Source organism: Ambystoma mexicanum, chromosome 9 (genome assembly GCF_040938575.1).
Source record: "Ambystoma mexicanum isolate Mex_15411 chromosome 9, UKY_AmexF1_1, whole genome shotgun sequence".
Classification (NCBI taxonomy): Eukaryota; Metazoa; Chordata; class Amphibia; order Caudata; family Ambystomatidae; genus Ambystoma; species Ambystoma mexicanum.
The window spans coordinates 604,019,815-604,034,918 of record NC_090931.1 but is presented as its reverse complement, the minus strand read 5'-3'; the positions used below and the strand labels follow the sequence as shown (position 1 = coordinate 604,034,918).

The 15,104-nt window shown below is 48.4% G+C and overlaps 1 protein-coding gene across 2 annotated transcripts in view; it reads left to right on the top strand.

Annotated features, from left to right (window-relative positions):
• GOSR1 (golgi SNAP receptor complex member 1) overlaps positions 1–15,104 on the top strand; it is a 1,161,402-nt gene that overhangs the window by 906,030 nt on the left and 240,268 nt on the right. For both annotated transcript variants that reach the window (XM_069615242.1, XM_069615244.1), the window contains one exon: positions 63–92. In XM_069615242.1, the coding sequence (XP_069471343.1) occupies positions 63–92 (30 nt within the window). The remainder of the gene's footprint in view (positions 1–62; positions 93–15,104) is intronic.

Genomic DNA, 15,104 nt, shown 5'->3' with positions numbered 1-15,104 from the left:
TTATTGTGCTTTTCTGTAGCATTGGTTTGTTTTTAATTTCTCTTATTTTCCTTCCCGCACAGCTCTGATCGCCTGATGGAAGAGACAATAAGGTATGGATGTGCTTACAGAATTGCGTTAACTTTTCGAACGATCAATGGTAACTTAGTTTAGATGTGTTAGCCAAACGCCTGAGTGCGATTTGTATATGGAGAGGGTGAAAGGAAGGGAGAGTGAAACATCATGTAACCACTTCTTGCCTGACGTCAAGATTCTGCAACGCTTAATACACGTGTTCTCTCACGCCTTCTGTTCATCTTACCTCTTGTAACCTTTTGTACTCTTCTCTTGCTTTGTTGATAGCATCTTCCGATTCCATGAATATTGCGTTGTCCCTTCTGTCTACCCCCGTTTTTGTCTCCTTGCTTTGCTTTCCCCTCCATTGTAATCCCTTTGTTTCCTCTTACATCGCCACCCCCCAATAATTGTGATCCTTGCTGCTGTTCTACCCTGCAAAATTAACAGGAGATCAGGACATGGCTTCTCCCTTCCGGAATATACATGAGTGGGGTTACATTTTTGCCAGTTTTACAATTTCTGATTAAGACCAGCAGCTGAATCATTTTGCAAAGTCCACACTGGGCTGTCTGGGTCCATGACTTGATCAGTACTACAGCCAGAGAGCTGTTCCTCTGCCCTTCTCATACCCTTGCCCCCATTCCACAGAGCTTGCAAAGAGCCCCAAACCCGATAGGGAACTGTAATATGCAGTGGATAAGAAACCGCCCCTTCAATCTGCACACTGTGTGCTACTCCCTTGTCCAACGGATTTCCTCACTGAACTAAGACATCAGCTCTTGCCTGGTCCTTGATTTGTATTGAAATATCAAGATAAAGCACTGCAGGGGAGCTTAAGGGAGTGGTGTGAAGGGCTAATAATAGTGGCTAATGGTTGCTTTTTCTGTATTAAGTTCATGGGTTAATTATACTCTTATGGCTATCCCGAAGCCATTCAACTGTCAATGCACAGTTTTTCTGTAACTCCCCTGTTTTTATGGTATACGAAAGTACCTATTTCGAACCAAGAGATGCAATGAAAAAAGGAAATATTGCATTTTCTACCTCTTTCAAGCACCAATGATAAATTGCTATGTATGTATATTGATTCCATTTATGTTAATGAGAAGTCGAAGCAATGATGAGGCTGTAGTATAATGCAGTCCCAGCTAAGAGATTGGCAGTATTTTAAATCCTCTTCCCAGCACACATTATTATTCAAAAGAGCGTGACTACGAAAAGAAATGTTTAATTAATGTGATTATGTCCTCCTTGTAGCTAGAACCCAGATCTCTTGTCACCAAACTTGCATCTCTTAAGACAGTGACAGTGTTAGCAGCCTAACATTGAGCCTGTGAAAATGAACTTGAGTATGAAGAAACCATACTGACATATGACTAAGCACATTAATGGATAGAAACGTAAACGGGTTTCTTGAAAGTCCAAGACCTACCTAGACAGAGGCATTAACGCTTGCGTTGGGATTGAGGTGAAGTTCATATCTAGCTTCAAAACTGGATCGTTTGGTATGTGTTTTAGTACTCAACACTGAGTCTTAGATATTCCTCATCTCTTTGGTTTGGCGTTGGTCCTAGGCATTGCAGTGAATTTAGTGCATCCTGAGAAAGTGCTAAAAGGAGACCGAAGTAGGTGGTCAGCATCCTGAAATATGAAAGTATCGGGAGGATAGCTCAGGGGCAACATGCTCGCCTTGGAAGCAAGACGACACGGAGCAACACAGGTTCGATCCCCGGGTCCGCGCTTAGAAACCTCTGGGTATTAAGCGCGTTATAAATATATCATATATCAAAACTGCTGTCAATGGCTAAAGAAGAGAGGGCTGGGAAAAGGCTAACGCAAGGCTAGCTGATTGTTATAAATAACTGAAAGAACATCAGAGACTGAATAGTAAAATTACAGGATCAATGGAAGTAATGTCATATTTAGTCATTATGAGTCTTTTAATGTGTTTATCAAGGCATGCCAACATGTATATTCATAGTTGAGAGGAATATGATAAAGCAATACAAATGTGTGTTCCACCGCTGTACTGAGTGGACCCGATTTATTGAAAGAAGTGTTCACATCGCAGTGCATCATCAGGCCAGGACTGCATGTCTGCCCAGGGAAAAGGTCAGACATTTGTGGAGGCTTTGTACCAGTAGTTGCATGCAATGTTATAAGACTCTGAGCAAAGGGAATAATAGGGCAGCATTGAAGAATGCCATTAAAGTATTCAGGTGGCAACAGCAGGCTTCCTTTTTACATTAGGCAGGTCACTCTGCAGAGTGCCACTAGGATTACCTTTTGAGGTATTTCATTCTCTGTCAGCAGGTCCAAGGGGGAGCTGGAACTATCGAGCTGGCTGACCATGTACAACCAGCCAGTGGCATCATGGGCTGCTCGTCCATAATGGACGACAGGGCGTCGACCCATCCATTTTGGACGAGCCTCCAAGCCAACCAGTAAAATCACCAAGTGTTCCCTAGCATTCCTCGGCTCGCTTGAACTGTCAATGGGAAACACGGATTTCCTTCGACAATTCATAGCCCTCCACGCATTCCCAAAGGGCCATGCAAGGCTGGGGCGTTTTGCTTCCTCAGCCTTGCCTGCCCATTGGGACTGCAGGCTTGGGTACCTCATTCAGAGCTGCCGGGACGTACTTCTAGAGTGCTCCAGCTACTACGCGTATATGCAGGAACCAGGAAACAGCTCCTTGCTCCCCGGGTTCCTGCTCATGTGGTGTGGAGCCAGAGACCCGTTGCAGGATCTAGAGGAGCGGATTCCAGTCCAGGGATGCAGGTAATACAAAATAAATGTGCATATGCGTGTGTGATTAGTAAGTGCATGTTTGTGTGCGTCGGTGTGTGAGTGAGAGAGTAAATGTGTATAGGTGCGTGCGTGCGTGAATGAATGTGTATGCTGGAATGTGTGAAAAAAATGCACTGCCTAGCCCAGAGCCCCAAATCAGAGGCCCGCTCAACAACCTCTGATTTGTGGGTTATAGACGGAGTGGGTACCCCCAAATCAGAGGCCAGCTGAGCTGAGCAGTGCTCAGTGTACTAGTGATTTTGATTTTGGGCTGAATCAAATCTGAGACCCGCTCATTAGCATGGTGAGTGGACCTTTGTTTTAATGCATCAGAGCAGATACCCGCTTACCAGGAAGATGAGCGCCACTCGCCATGATGGTGAGGGGGCCTTTGATTTAATGCGTCAGAGAAGGGTCTCTGATTTGGGAGAACCCCCACATTTTTTTATTTATTTAATGCATATGGCTAATACAGTTAAGCCTTTTGCATACATATCACCACACTGAATTAAAAAGAAATAAAACAAGCTGCACTTTACATGTAAAATCAACAGTATTAAAAATCATCCAGTAGTTAATATACTACTAATTAGTATCATACATTTCGAGGGGATTGGGTCCTCCGACGTATTCCATATCTATGACAGGTAATGTCCACAGCTGTGCTGCTTCGGAAAATCTTTGGCGTCTGCGTCCTGCGTCGATGCGCCGTCCCCGAGGACCTCCTCCGATGGCCGCCGTCACCCGATGTGATAAGTAGGACACACGACGCCCATAGCCTCAGTTCCGTTTTTTCCGCGAACGTGTTCGCTTCGTGAATCTCGGTACTCCTCGACTCGTTGGAGTTTGCTGTTTTCAATTCTCGGTTCGTTGAACCTGTTCGGTTTGTTGTGAAGACCTGTTCGTGGCGATGTCTTCTTCGTCTTCAACCCCGCGTCCGGGCTTCAAGAAATGCGGGGACTGTGGGTCCAAGATGTCGGCCACGGACTCGCACAACGCCTGCCTCTGGTGCCTCGGGGAGGCCCACGATACAGACGACTGTGTCGACTGCCAGTCGCTCACGGCAAAGGCCTTGCGGGAATGCAAGAAGAAGCTGTCGGTAGGCCGGGTGTCTAAGCCCCGGAAGTCGAGGTCTGCGGGGCTTTCGACGGATGACTCGAGGGGCGACTCTCCACGTTGTCGTCGGAAGTCCAGTGGGTCTCCTTTCAGGAGTCGGTCTCGCCACTCCTCCGCCTCTTCGAGGCATTCCCGGAAGCGCTGGCATAGGTCGCCTTCCCCGTCCTCTTCCAAGGACTCCGCCCGTCGGCGGGTCGCTTATCCCTCCATGCAAGCGACACCGGAGGAATGGGCTTCCTTCAGGAAGCAGATGCTAGCGATTCTTGAATCGCAGGGCACCGGTCCGTCCGCGCCTCCGACTGGGGTCGGTCGGCACCGGTCGAGAGACACCGCTCGTACGCCTTCGGGCTCCGGTGGTCGGCACGGCTCGCGGGAGAGTTCCCGCTCGGACAAGGGTAGCCGTTCTCGCCATGCCCGTTCCAGGTCCCGGTCCTCGACGCGCTCGAGACTGCGTGATCCTGTGGCGTCTTCGAAGAAGACGTCGACGCCTGTGGCGCCGAGGTCGTCGACGATTTCTCTCGAGGCCCCGCCTCCAAGGGGGTCGTCGGCACCTAGGCCATCGAGAGACACGCTCGGCGCTCCGGCTTCGAGGCCTGTGTCAATGCCGCCGATGCTGGCGGCGCGGCAGCTGACGTCGACGCCGATTCGCTCGACGTCAACGCCTTTTCTGTCGGCGCCGACTCGTTCGGCGCCCTCGAAGCCTTTCGAGGCGGTGGCGTCGGAAGGGCCCCGTGGCACGGAGTTTGCCCCTACAAAGGCTCTGGCTAAGGTCAGGCACTGCTTTGGTCCCCAGAGGTCTTTCTCTCCCCGCCTGGAGTACATTTCTGAGGGTGATGAAGGCTCTGATGGCGGCTTGGTTCCGGTTACGGTTCCCGGTGAACTTATCTCGGGCCATAGCCAGTTTGATGACCTGCGGCAGTCGCTGCATGATGCCAGTGGACTGGACACCTCTCCGGAGGTGGAGTTTTGTAGGCCGGAGCCTGGCACTCATGCCGATTCTTCATATCAGCGCCTTATGTCTCGGGTCACCGAGTACTTGGGTTGGTCAGCTCCCCCAGGGGAGTTCGTTCAGGATGATCTCACGGACATCCTTGATCTCGGTCCCCCCACTGACCTGGTTTTGCCTTTTCATATGGCTTTGAAGAGAAGGGTGGCGGCGGCTTGGACTGCTCCGGAGAGTCTCCCGGCAGTGGGCAAGTCTTTGTCGCGAAAATACCTTCCAGCCAGTAGCGACCCCTGCTACTTGTCTAGGCACCCCACTCTGGAGAGTTTGGTGGTGCAGGCAGCTACGGCCCTGGCAAAGCAGGCGTCGTATCCTACCATCCCTCCAGATAGGGACGACAAACGTTTTGACAGCTGGGCGAAGAAAGTGTTTTCTTCGGGGGGTATGGCGCTTCAGGCGGCCAACTCCATATGTGCCTTGTCTCGTTTCGCACACACTCTGTGGAACTGTGTTGCATTAGCGGCTGAACATGTTCCCGAAGGGGACGAACTGGATGGTTTCCTTGCTATGGTTCAGGATGGCAAGGATTCCATGTGTGAGGCCGTTCAGTCGGGTTTGGACTTGGCGGATTGTGTCAGCCGGTCCATTGCGGCGATCACCGTAATGCACAAGTTTGCGTGGTTGCGGAAGTCTGGGTTTGCTCCTGATGTGCAGTCCCGGCTCCTCAACATGCCCTTTGACGGTGAACATATTTTGGCAGCAGACCTCCAAAGCTGCAGCGAAGTCGTTGGGCGCTGCAGTTCGCCAACCTCTGCCTTTTCGTCCTAGGGGACAGCAATGGAGGGGAGGTCCTTTCGCTATTACTCGTCCTTCAGTAAAGCGAGGGGAGCTAGCAGTCAAAGAGGCCATTGTAAGAGTGCCACAGGTGGAAATAAAGGCACTCGAGGTGCCAAGGCCGCTCGGGCAGTTGCCTCTTTGCCCTCGGGCAACGCTGCAGCCGCTACCACTCAGTCATGAGGCCAGGTCCCATGGTTCGCCGGGTGGGGGAAGGCTGGCGCAGCATCTTGTAGAGTGGCAAGCCATTACTTCAGATGTGTGGGTTCTGGAGATCATAATCCACGGCTACTGTCTTCCTTTTCGGCAGAGGCCTTGCGACAATCCACCAGGGAGCCTCTCTTTGAAGAGTCCGGATCCGCTCCTTGTTCAGGAAATTCAAGCCCTGCTGGAGAAAGGCGCCATAGAACTGGTACCTGTAGAGGAACAAGGGATGGTATTCCCCTTATTTTTTTATATCGAAGAAAGATGGGGGGATTGAGACCCATCATGGACTTGCGCGGTTTGAACAAACTCCTCAGGAAAGACAAGTTCAAGATGGTGACTCTTTCTCAAGTCCTCCAGGCCCTTCAACTTCAGGACTGGTTGGTGTCTCTCGACTTCAAGGATGCTTACTTCCATGTGCCGATCCATCCCAAGCACAAGAAGTACCTGAGATTCGCGGTTGTCGACTCGCACTTTCAGTTTCGGGTCCTGCCGTTAGGATTGACCTCCGCCCGAGGGTTTTCACCAAGCTCATGGTGGTGGTGGTGGCAGCGCATCTCAGGAAAGGGGGGGGATTCACATATACCCCTACCTGGACGATTGGTTGTTCAGGGGGAGCTCTCCTGTCGCCTGCCACTCCCTTCACAGGCTAGGCTTCTCCCTCAATTTAAAGAAGTCCCATTTGACACCAACGCAGCGGCTGCAGTGCTCGACACGTCCCTGGGGCAGTGTTTTCCTCCTCAGGTTAGGGCTCTTCACATTCAGCAGATGGTGCACAAGTTTAATTTTGCCCAGGATCTCCCAGCGTCCGAGTTCTTGAGACTGCTCAGCCTCATGGCATCCTGCATTCTTCTGGTGCCAGAGGCTCGTCTGCGGATGAGATCTTTGCAGTGGGCACTCAAGCTCCAGTGGTCTCAGTCCTCCGGCAGGCTGTCGGACCCTGTTCAGGTGCCACCCTCGTTGGCCCGGGACCTTCTGTGGTGGGCCGTCGAGGGCAATCTGATGAAGGGGGCCCCATTTTGGCTGCCCTGGCCGGAGGTGACGATCGTGACGGACGCATTCCTCACGGGATGGGGAGCTCATGCCAACGAGTTGACAGTCAGCGGTCGTTGGTCTCCGTCGGAGTCCAGACTCCATATCAATCTGTTGGAGCTGAGGGCCGTCAGGCTAGCCCTGAAGGCTTTTCTGCCGACTTTGCGTGGAAAGAGTGTCCTGATTCTAACGGACAACAAGGTGGCCATGCACTACCTCAACAAAAAGGGGGGGGGGGCAGGGTCACTTCCGCTGTGCGGGGAAGCGATGCAGCTCGAATTCTGGGCCATCCAGCAGGAAGTGTCGATCTCGGCTGTTCATCTGGCCGGAGACGACAAAGAGACGGCTGACGCTCTGAGCAGGCAGAGCTCGATCACTCACGAGTGGGAGCTGGCTCAGGAGATTCTCCAGGAGATCTTCGCCCTTTGGGGGACCCCTCAAGTGGATCTCTTCGCCTCCAGTGTCAACCGGAAGTGCGAAAGGTTTTGCTCGCCGGAATTTCCTCCAAAAGGAGCCTTGGGAGACGCGTTCGTGGTGGAGTGGTCATTCCCACTGCTGTACGCGTTTCCTCCAGTCCCCGTCATCCCGCAAGTGCTGCGGAGGTTACGGAGGTTCGGTTCCCGGATGATCCTCATTGCTCCGGCGTGGGCCCGGAGGACGTGTTACCCGGACCTTCTCGACTTGTCCATCTGTCCTCCACGTCGTCTTCCCTACCGAGATGATCTGCTCTCACGGGAGGGGGTCAGGTTCTCCATCCAGGGGTCAGATCCCTCAATCTGCACGCTTGGCTTCTGAAAGGTTGAGGTATAAGGATTGGGACCTCCCTGAAGACGTGATGGAGGTGTTGCTCTCGGCCAGGCAGCCAGCAACTAAGTCTCTGTACCGTTGCCATTGGAGAAAGTTCTGCGACTGGTGCAGAGTTCAGAATGTGGATCCTTTTGAATGTGACATTCCCATGGTTCTGTCTTTTTTGCTTTCTTTGGCACACAGGGGCTTGCAAGTAGGGACCATTAAAGGTTACTTGGCGGCACTGTCCATATTTAAGCGCTCGTCTGAAGTGTTCCTATTTTAAAATTCCTTTAATATCGCAGTTTTTGAAAGGGCTCACTAATGTGTTCCCTCCGTCACCTTTTCTGGTGCCAGGTTGGGATTTGAACCTTGTTCTTAAGTTTCTTATGGGTGCTCCGTTTGAGCCTTTACATTCTTGCCCTTTGAGGCTGTTAACTCTGAAAACTGTTTTTGGTTGCGGTTACTTCCGCTCGCAGAGTGAGTGAGTTACAGGCACTTTCAGTTAAGCCACCCTTCACTGTGTTTCATAAGGACAGGGTTGTCCTTAGAGTTCGTCCTTCTTTTCTTCCGAAGGTGGTTTCGGAATTTCATTTGAGCCAGAAGGTTGTTCTTCCGGCGTTCTAGCCTCCTCCACATCCTGGTAAGAAAGAGGAGAGGCTCCATAGGCTTGATCCTAGGAGAACGTTGAGCTTTTATATTTCGCGCATGTCCCGGGTCAGAGTGGACGATCAATTTTCATTGGTTACGCTGGAAAGCGTTTGGGACAAGCTGTGACGAAACAGACTTTGTCTCGTTGGAATATTTTAGCTATCTCTGAGTGTTACTGCTTGGCGGGTAAGGATCATCCGGCTGGCTTGCGGGCCCATTCGAACAGGGGAGTGGCTGCGTCTACTGCTCTGCAGAGGGGAGTTCCTATTCATCACATCTGTGATGCAGCCACCTGGGCTTTCATTACATACTTTTGTATGTCACTACTCCCTCGATTCCATCAGAGGGCAAGATCTGGCCTTTGGCAAGGCAGTTCTCTATTCCACAATTTGATTGGGCATGCTAAATTTGTATTATAAATTCTTTCCAACCTCCTTGCTTGGTACGGCTTTGGGAGTCTGTCATAGATATGGAATACGTCGGAGGACCCAATCCCCTCGAAGAACAAGTTACTTTCTTACCTGGTAACGTTCTTTTGATGGGATGGTCCGACGACGTATTCCATATCGCTCCCTCCCTACCTTCCCCGCTGCAGAATTTCTTTTGCGATTGCAGCTTGCGTTCCACAAGGCCTTGTGTGTCTGACTGGCAGAAAACTGGTGGCACACGTTCTGGGAAAAAACTATAAGTGAGGCTATGGGCGTCGTGCGTCCTACTTATCACATCGGGTGACGTCGGCCGTCGGAGGAGGTCCTCTGGGACGGCGCATCAACGTCATCGACGCAGGACGCAGACGCCAAAGATTTTCCGAAGCAGCACAGCTGTGGACATTACCTGTCATAGATATGGAATACGTCGTCGGACCGTCCCATCGAAAGAACGTTACCAGGTAAGAAAGTAACTTGTTCTTCATTAGTAAATGCCTATTCAAATTAGGTTATTAAATGAATAAAGCTACCATTCAAGTTCATGTCACTGCACCCATTAGTAACTGTGATCTACCTCAGGGCCTGTTCTATACGCAATTAGCCATGGCACTTGTTTGCCTTTTGGGAGTTTCAAATCCTTTCAGTAACTCTGCGTTAGTAGTGTACCTTGTATACTCTCGCAGACATGCGTTGCGGCTGCAGTAATCACCAGGAACTCTGCAGCCACAATCAGACCATAACGGATCTGTTAAAATGCTGCCTGGCGGTGTGCAGATACGCTCATAATCCTTGAGATAAAGGTTGGTTGCCTTCTCACATCCCGTCAAAATGTGCTTACTATTTTCTCTAGAAATAGCACACAAACGACATAGTCTTTTTTTTGTGTTGAATATTCTGCCACTGACCAATTTGTTCCATATCTGGCAGGATGGTTAAACACAGATACCTGATAAAGCATCTTAATGTGAGTGAACATACCTTGATCAGGTATCTACACGGCTTATGATATTCAAAACTTGGTTTAACATACGCCGCATAATGCCGTTTATTCTCCAATATGCCAATAGATCTCACTCTGTCTCATTCTGTTTCTTGAGCTTTAGTTTATGTAAATAAAAGCCTATGTCTGCTGCCTCTGTCAGAAGCTGTCTAAGGTCCTCCACATGAACTTGTACAGAATCAACCAGTTCTAGTTATGCTTTGTTGCCCCTTCGATAGTGTACATGTCCTTTGAACATAAAAAGTATATTGGGAAGGTCCGTTGTGGCACTAGCTTGATTTATCTTTTGCAATAGCTTTCTACAAGTTAATTTCCTAATGGTACGTAAGGAAGTGGTTCCAAGTTCTATTCACAAGGCAGCCACAGAAACAGTCGTGGGTAGGCTCAGAAGTGACCAGAGTATTTTTCCTTCAAATTTATCTAGCCAGCCCACAGGCTTTTTAGGACCCGTTTCGAGGCCATATAGAACAACATGATACAATTTCATTGATATACACTTCCAGTAGTCCCTCTACTGAGTCTCTCAACCAACACTCAATACTAACCACCGTCGCATCCCTTTAGCTTTAGTATAGGCATAGTATTCAGAGGATGTGGGAACACTGTAAAACAGTAGCCCAAGATAAACCTATGTTTTAACCTGCTCTAATTTAGTACCATTGAAATGCCAGCTAAACCTAGTAGCGTGACGACCTTAACCCCGAATGTGCATGACCTTGCTCTTTGCATAGTTGATCTTCAAGCGGTTACTGTCTGCAACCTGTGCAAGGATATAAATAGCTCTTTGTAGGCCAAGTGGGGGCCGGTCAAGTAAGACTTTGTAATCAGCATAAGTAATCACTGGTACCGCTACTCCACCAACACATGGCGGAAAAGTCAGCGTTGCGCTCAACTTCTCCCTCATGTCAGCCACATAGAGGTTGAATACCAGGGGTGCAAGTACGCGCCACTGCTTCATTCCCCAATTGGTAGGCATGAGGGGAGGAGATATCCCCATCTTGCGAGAGACAGACCGTGACAGTAATCAGTATATAGGGCCTTAATAAAGTGCAGCAGATACTTGTCAATACCCCATCTTTCCAGTTTAGACCATGAGATGTGGCGGTCGACACAGTCAAATGTTGTTGTATAGTCGACGAAGCATAAAAAGAGGACTCCATCAGTCTATCTTCGCACATCAGCAACTAACAAGCACAAAGCCCACATATTCTGTATAGTGGAATAGCCCTTCCTAAATCCTAACTGGTGGGCTTTGAGCAACTGCTTGTCACTAATCCACTTGCTCTAACAATTGTAATAAAATTGTTGCAAACATTTTGCTGCTTGTATCTACCACGGCTAATAATCTATTGGTGTAAGGGTCTATGCGGGAGCCACATTTATGTATCTGGACCATTACTGAATTAAGCCAGCTACAATGGAGCACTCCCAGTGTTCATATTTTGATCTACATTTCATGCAACACTCTGGTCCAACATTGAGGCTTAGACTTCAATAAAGCATTAGCTAGCCCATCCGGGCCAGGGGCCCTGGATGGTCTTAATCTTGCAAAGATATTCACGATAGCACTGAATTCAATTCGTAGTACTGTGCCACCCAAATAAGCAAATAAAGGCTCACATTTCACAATGCATTGGCCCCAATTGAGGCCTTTTACATGTGCCTTCCAATCTTCTTCTGTTACGCAATTGTCCTTGGGAACCTTTTGTCACGACCCTCGCCCAAAACCCCCTCTGGCAAACCCGTTGGCCAGGTGGAGTCAGGACTCGGGCCTCTAGAGCCTGGCATCCTCTTCAAAAGCCCTCATGCGGCCAGTCCTAGCGCCAATGGCGCCAGGCTCATACACCATGAAAAACAATGTGCTTGGGAACTACTTTATTGTATTGTCAGCCAACATGGAGGCATCCACATAGCTTGGTTCCTAAGAACCAAGCTATGCGGTCTAGTGTTTTGGGTGTGGTAGCCTAAGGACTACTTTACCTGGACTATTTTGTTGGGACTATTTAAACCACACCCGAGCAAGACAACGCGCTTCACGTTACTTTGCACCTTGCAACGTGACGCTCACCGTGTCCAGCTATTCCCTCGAACCTCGGAGAAGCAGAACCTGCAAGGAGACAAAAGGAACATCCTTAGCAGCAGCAACTTACCTGCAGTCTTCATCTTTAAACACTCGCAGCTACTGAGAACAGCTTCCTCGAATCTGCACGCCTCCCGGACAGAACGACCTGAAAGAGGAAGATGGAGGCAACATTAAAGAAAGCAGTAGAGACATTTACAAATTACGAACTGCTCAAAAGGCTTACCTGGCTGGTTGCCTCTCGGCTGGCACTACTCCGGACATTCCACTCGCGCTGAAGAACACGCGACCTACAAGAAAGGAAAACACAGGTTAGCAAAGGCAAGACTTCGCAGCGCTGCGCATAGCGCTTACTTACCGCATCGTAGCGCTCTTAATGTGCCATCATTTACCAGCGGGGCTCAACCAAGCCAGTTCGCCGCGCTGAAGCTCTGCATACCTAAGGGAGAAAAGAGACATTTTAAACAAAGAAAGGCATGCAGGATAGCAACAAAACTAAAGAACAGCAATAAGACCTACCTGAACAATATCAAACGTGCCGGCGTCAGTGAAGTAACTGGACCGCACTCGCCCATGAAAGACAACGCGCCCCTGCAAAGAAGGCAGGACGGAGAGCACGCCTAATTCTACCACAAGGCAGAACCTTCCCCGCAGACCACATCAGGGCAAAGCTGAGAAGCATACCAGCAAGTAATCCGGCTGGGTGGCATCCCTGTGGATACCAGGTGACCGTAACACCTTTGCAGTCAAATAAGTCTGATCGAAGTACCAGAATTCATGTGTGCAAATCAGTCCTTATACCATTTTCCAGTTAGCTAATTCAAGACTGGATTTATGGCTTCATAACAAATTCTTATATTTAGAAAATATAAACCCAATCTTAATTTTTGTGTTCTTGGAAGTTCAGGTGGTTATTTTTCTTAATGGCCCTCACTTTCTTGTATCACTAGTACTTTTCAATGTGAATCTTGTAATCAAAAATTCTAGTTATAATATAAAGCCAATGCTTAATTAGTGCACATAGTTTGACCAAATCACCATCACAGTGGTTATATACTTCTTCCAGAGAGCAAAATTTCCGCACTATATGCTCATTCGCCCTTTTTAAGTTGGCCTCAGACCATACAATTGTTACGCTGGGCGTTAACTGATGCCTTGCCTAATTCTTCCTTCCTGTTCTTCTGGGAGTAGACTTGAAAAGTAACTTTCCTCATTGCGTGATCACTAACTTGAGTAAATATGATTACATACTTCATTGTTTTACAGGTAACATGTAATTGGCACATATACTGTCCAAACATGAGGTACTGCGCCCGTTAGTCTATGTAACAACCTCAAACAGAGTTTTGTTCTTGCTTGGCAACAATGGTACGAGATTAAATTCCAATAGTACTGCAGACCACCTCCGGTCCTTCTGTATTGGTACTCGAGAATGTTCAGAGAGCTGTCTCCATTGGTCGTCCATGATGACGTCACTTAACAAATAAATACATTGCACGTTGAAGTCGCCGCCTATCATTATACTTCCCTTGGGGTTCTTTAACTTCAATGTTACCAATATCTTGCCACCCATTTCAACAGTGAATCGGTGTGAGAATCCATCTGGGTGATGGTATACATTAAGTATTAAGGTGCTGCCATTCCAATCAAGAAAGTTCTTAATTTCAACTGCTAGACTGTTGTCACAATCTGCACCAATATTCTCCCCCACTGTCTTGTAGCCTTGTCTAAGGCCTATACATAAGTCACCCTTGGGTCTTCCCATCCAAGCTCTGATAGCTGCTTGTACAAGTATTTGATAACATCCATTGAAAAAGTCGACGCCAGGCAGGTTTCTTGTAGCATGAATGTCAGTTGTGGAAGAGCAGCATAGCCTATTGGTTGTGTGGTAAACAATCTGAATTCCCTTGTGTCCCAGGACAGGACAAGGCCCGAGTTAAGGAGGGCCAGAGGTCAAAACAATGGCTCTTCTACCAATAGCGCCCAAAGCTCGTTGGGCAGAGCTTGCTGTATCGGATTAGATTGTTGTCCTTGGTTGCCCAACCTCTTTTTTGCCCAGGCACGTTTAGTTGCTACTTTGCCTTTCATAGTATGCACAGGGGAATTAAATAGCTCCTCATTAAGTGGGCCATAGTATAATTGCATACAATATCCCATAGTATACAATTCATTAACAAATAATATGAGCCTTTCCACCACCGTACAGCTAACAAACGTTACCACCACCCAATACGGTTGACTGTGAAAGGCAGTAATTGTACCCTTCAATGTCCCTTGACGTCATAATGGACAACTCTTCGATTTGTTGAAACAGTAACATCCGATTTCCTGTTTCAGAATGGGATATAGCTAGTAGGCTCATTTCCTGAATACAGACACATCGTGGATAATATTATGGTATTTTTGATGGCTTGTCGTGCTGCTGATTAGAAGGGTTGGTCCACGTAAGTTGTCTATCGTCATACCAAGCTTGTATAGGGACAGATTGATCCTCGGCTGTCGCCAGCATATATGTAGATACGTGGGCCACCCCATTATCAGGTGTGGGCTTGGGCATTGCCCTCAAGTATGCAATCCCTGCTATATTCTGGGGAGGTTCCTAGACCGTGTTTGATCTTCGTGTTCCCATGTCAATTTTTGTCTGTTGCACTTCAGTGGCTTGACATTCGTCTCTTTGCATAGATACATTTGAGCCCTTCATTTCTCGCATAGTTGCAGCACTCTCCTCAGGAAATTGCAGCCATTTGTCTAAAGTGCCGCACTGGCACCCAAACTGTTTGATTTTGGCAGCAGTATTCTGAGCATTGGCTTTCATAGCATTCACAGATGTCGCACTCTTAATTACATTTGGGATAGCTGCCAATGACGATGCATTCTTGGGTGCTTCCGTTGGAGCTTATTTTTTATGGCTGGGCGGTTGTTTGCTTTTATTTTTTCTCTTTCTACGTTTCTGTGTCGTTTTCAGGTAATTATTGGATAACAAAGTACTAGCTGTAGGAGATTCTATAGCTGGCTGTTTCTGCATGAACCTCTTTTCGTTCATATCCACAAACAACCTAGAATGGTCAGAGATTGAGAGCAGGGTATTTATCATACTTGGCTCGGTTAATGAATCTTCACCTGCGTCCTCTGTAAAAGCCTCCTCTACCCTAGCTAGAATCCTCTTTATTGCTCTCTGTTCAT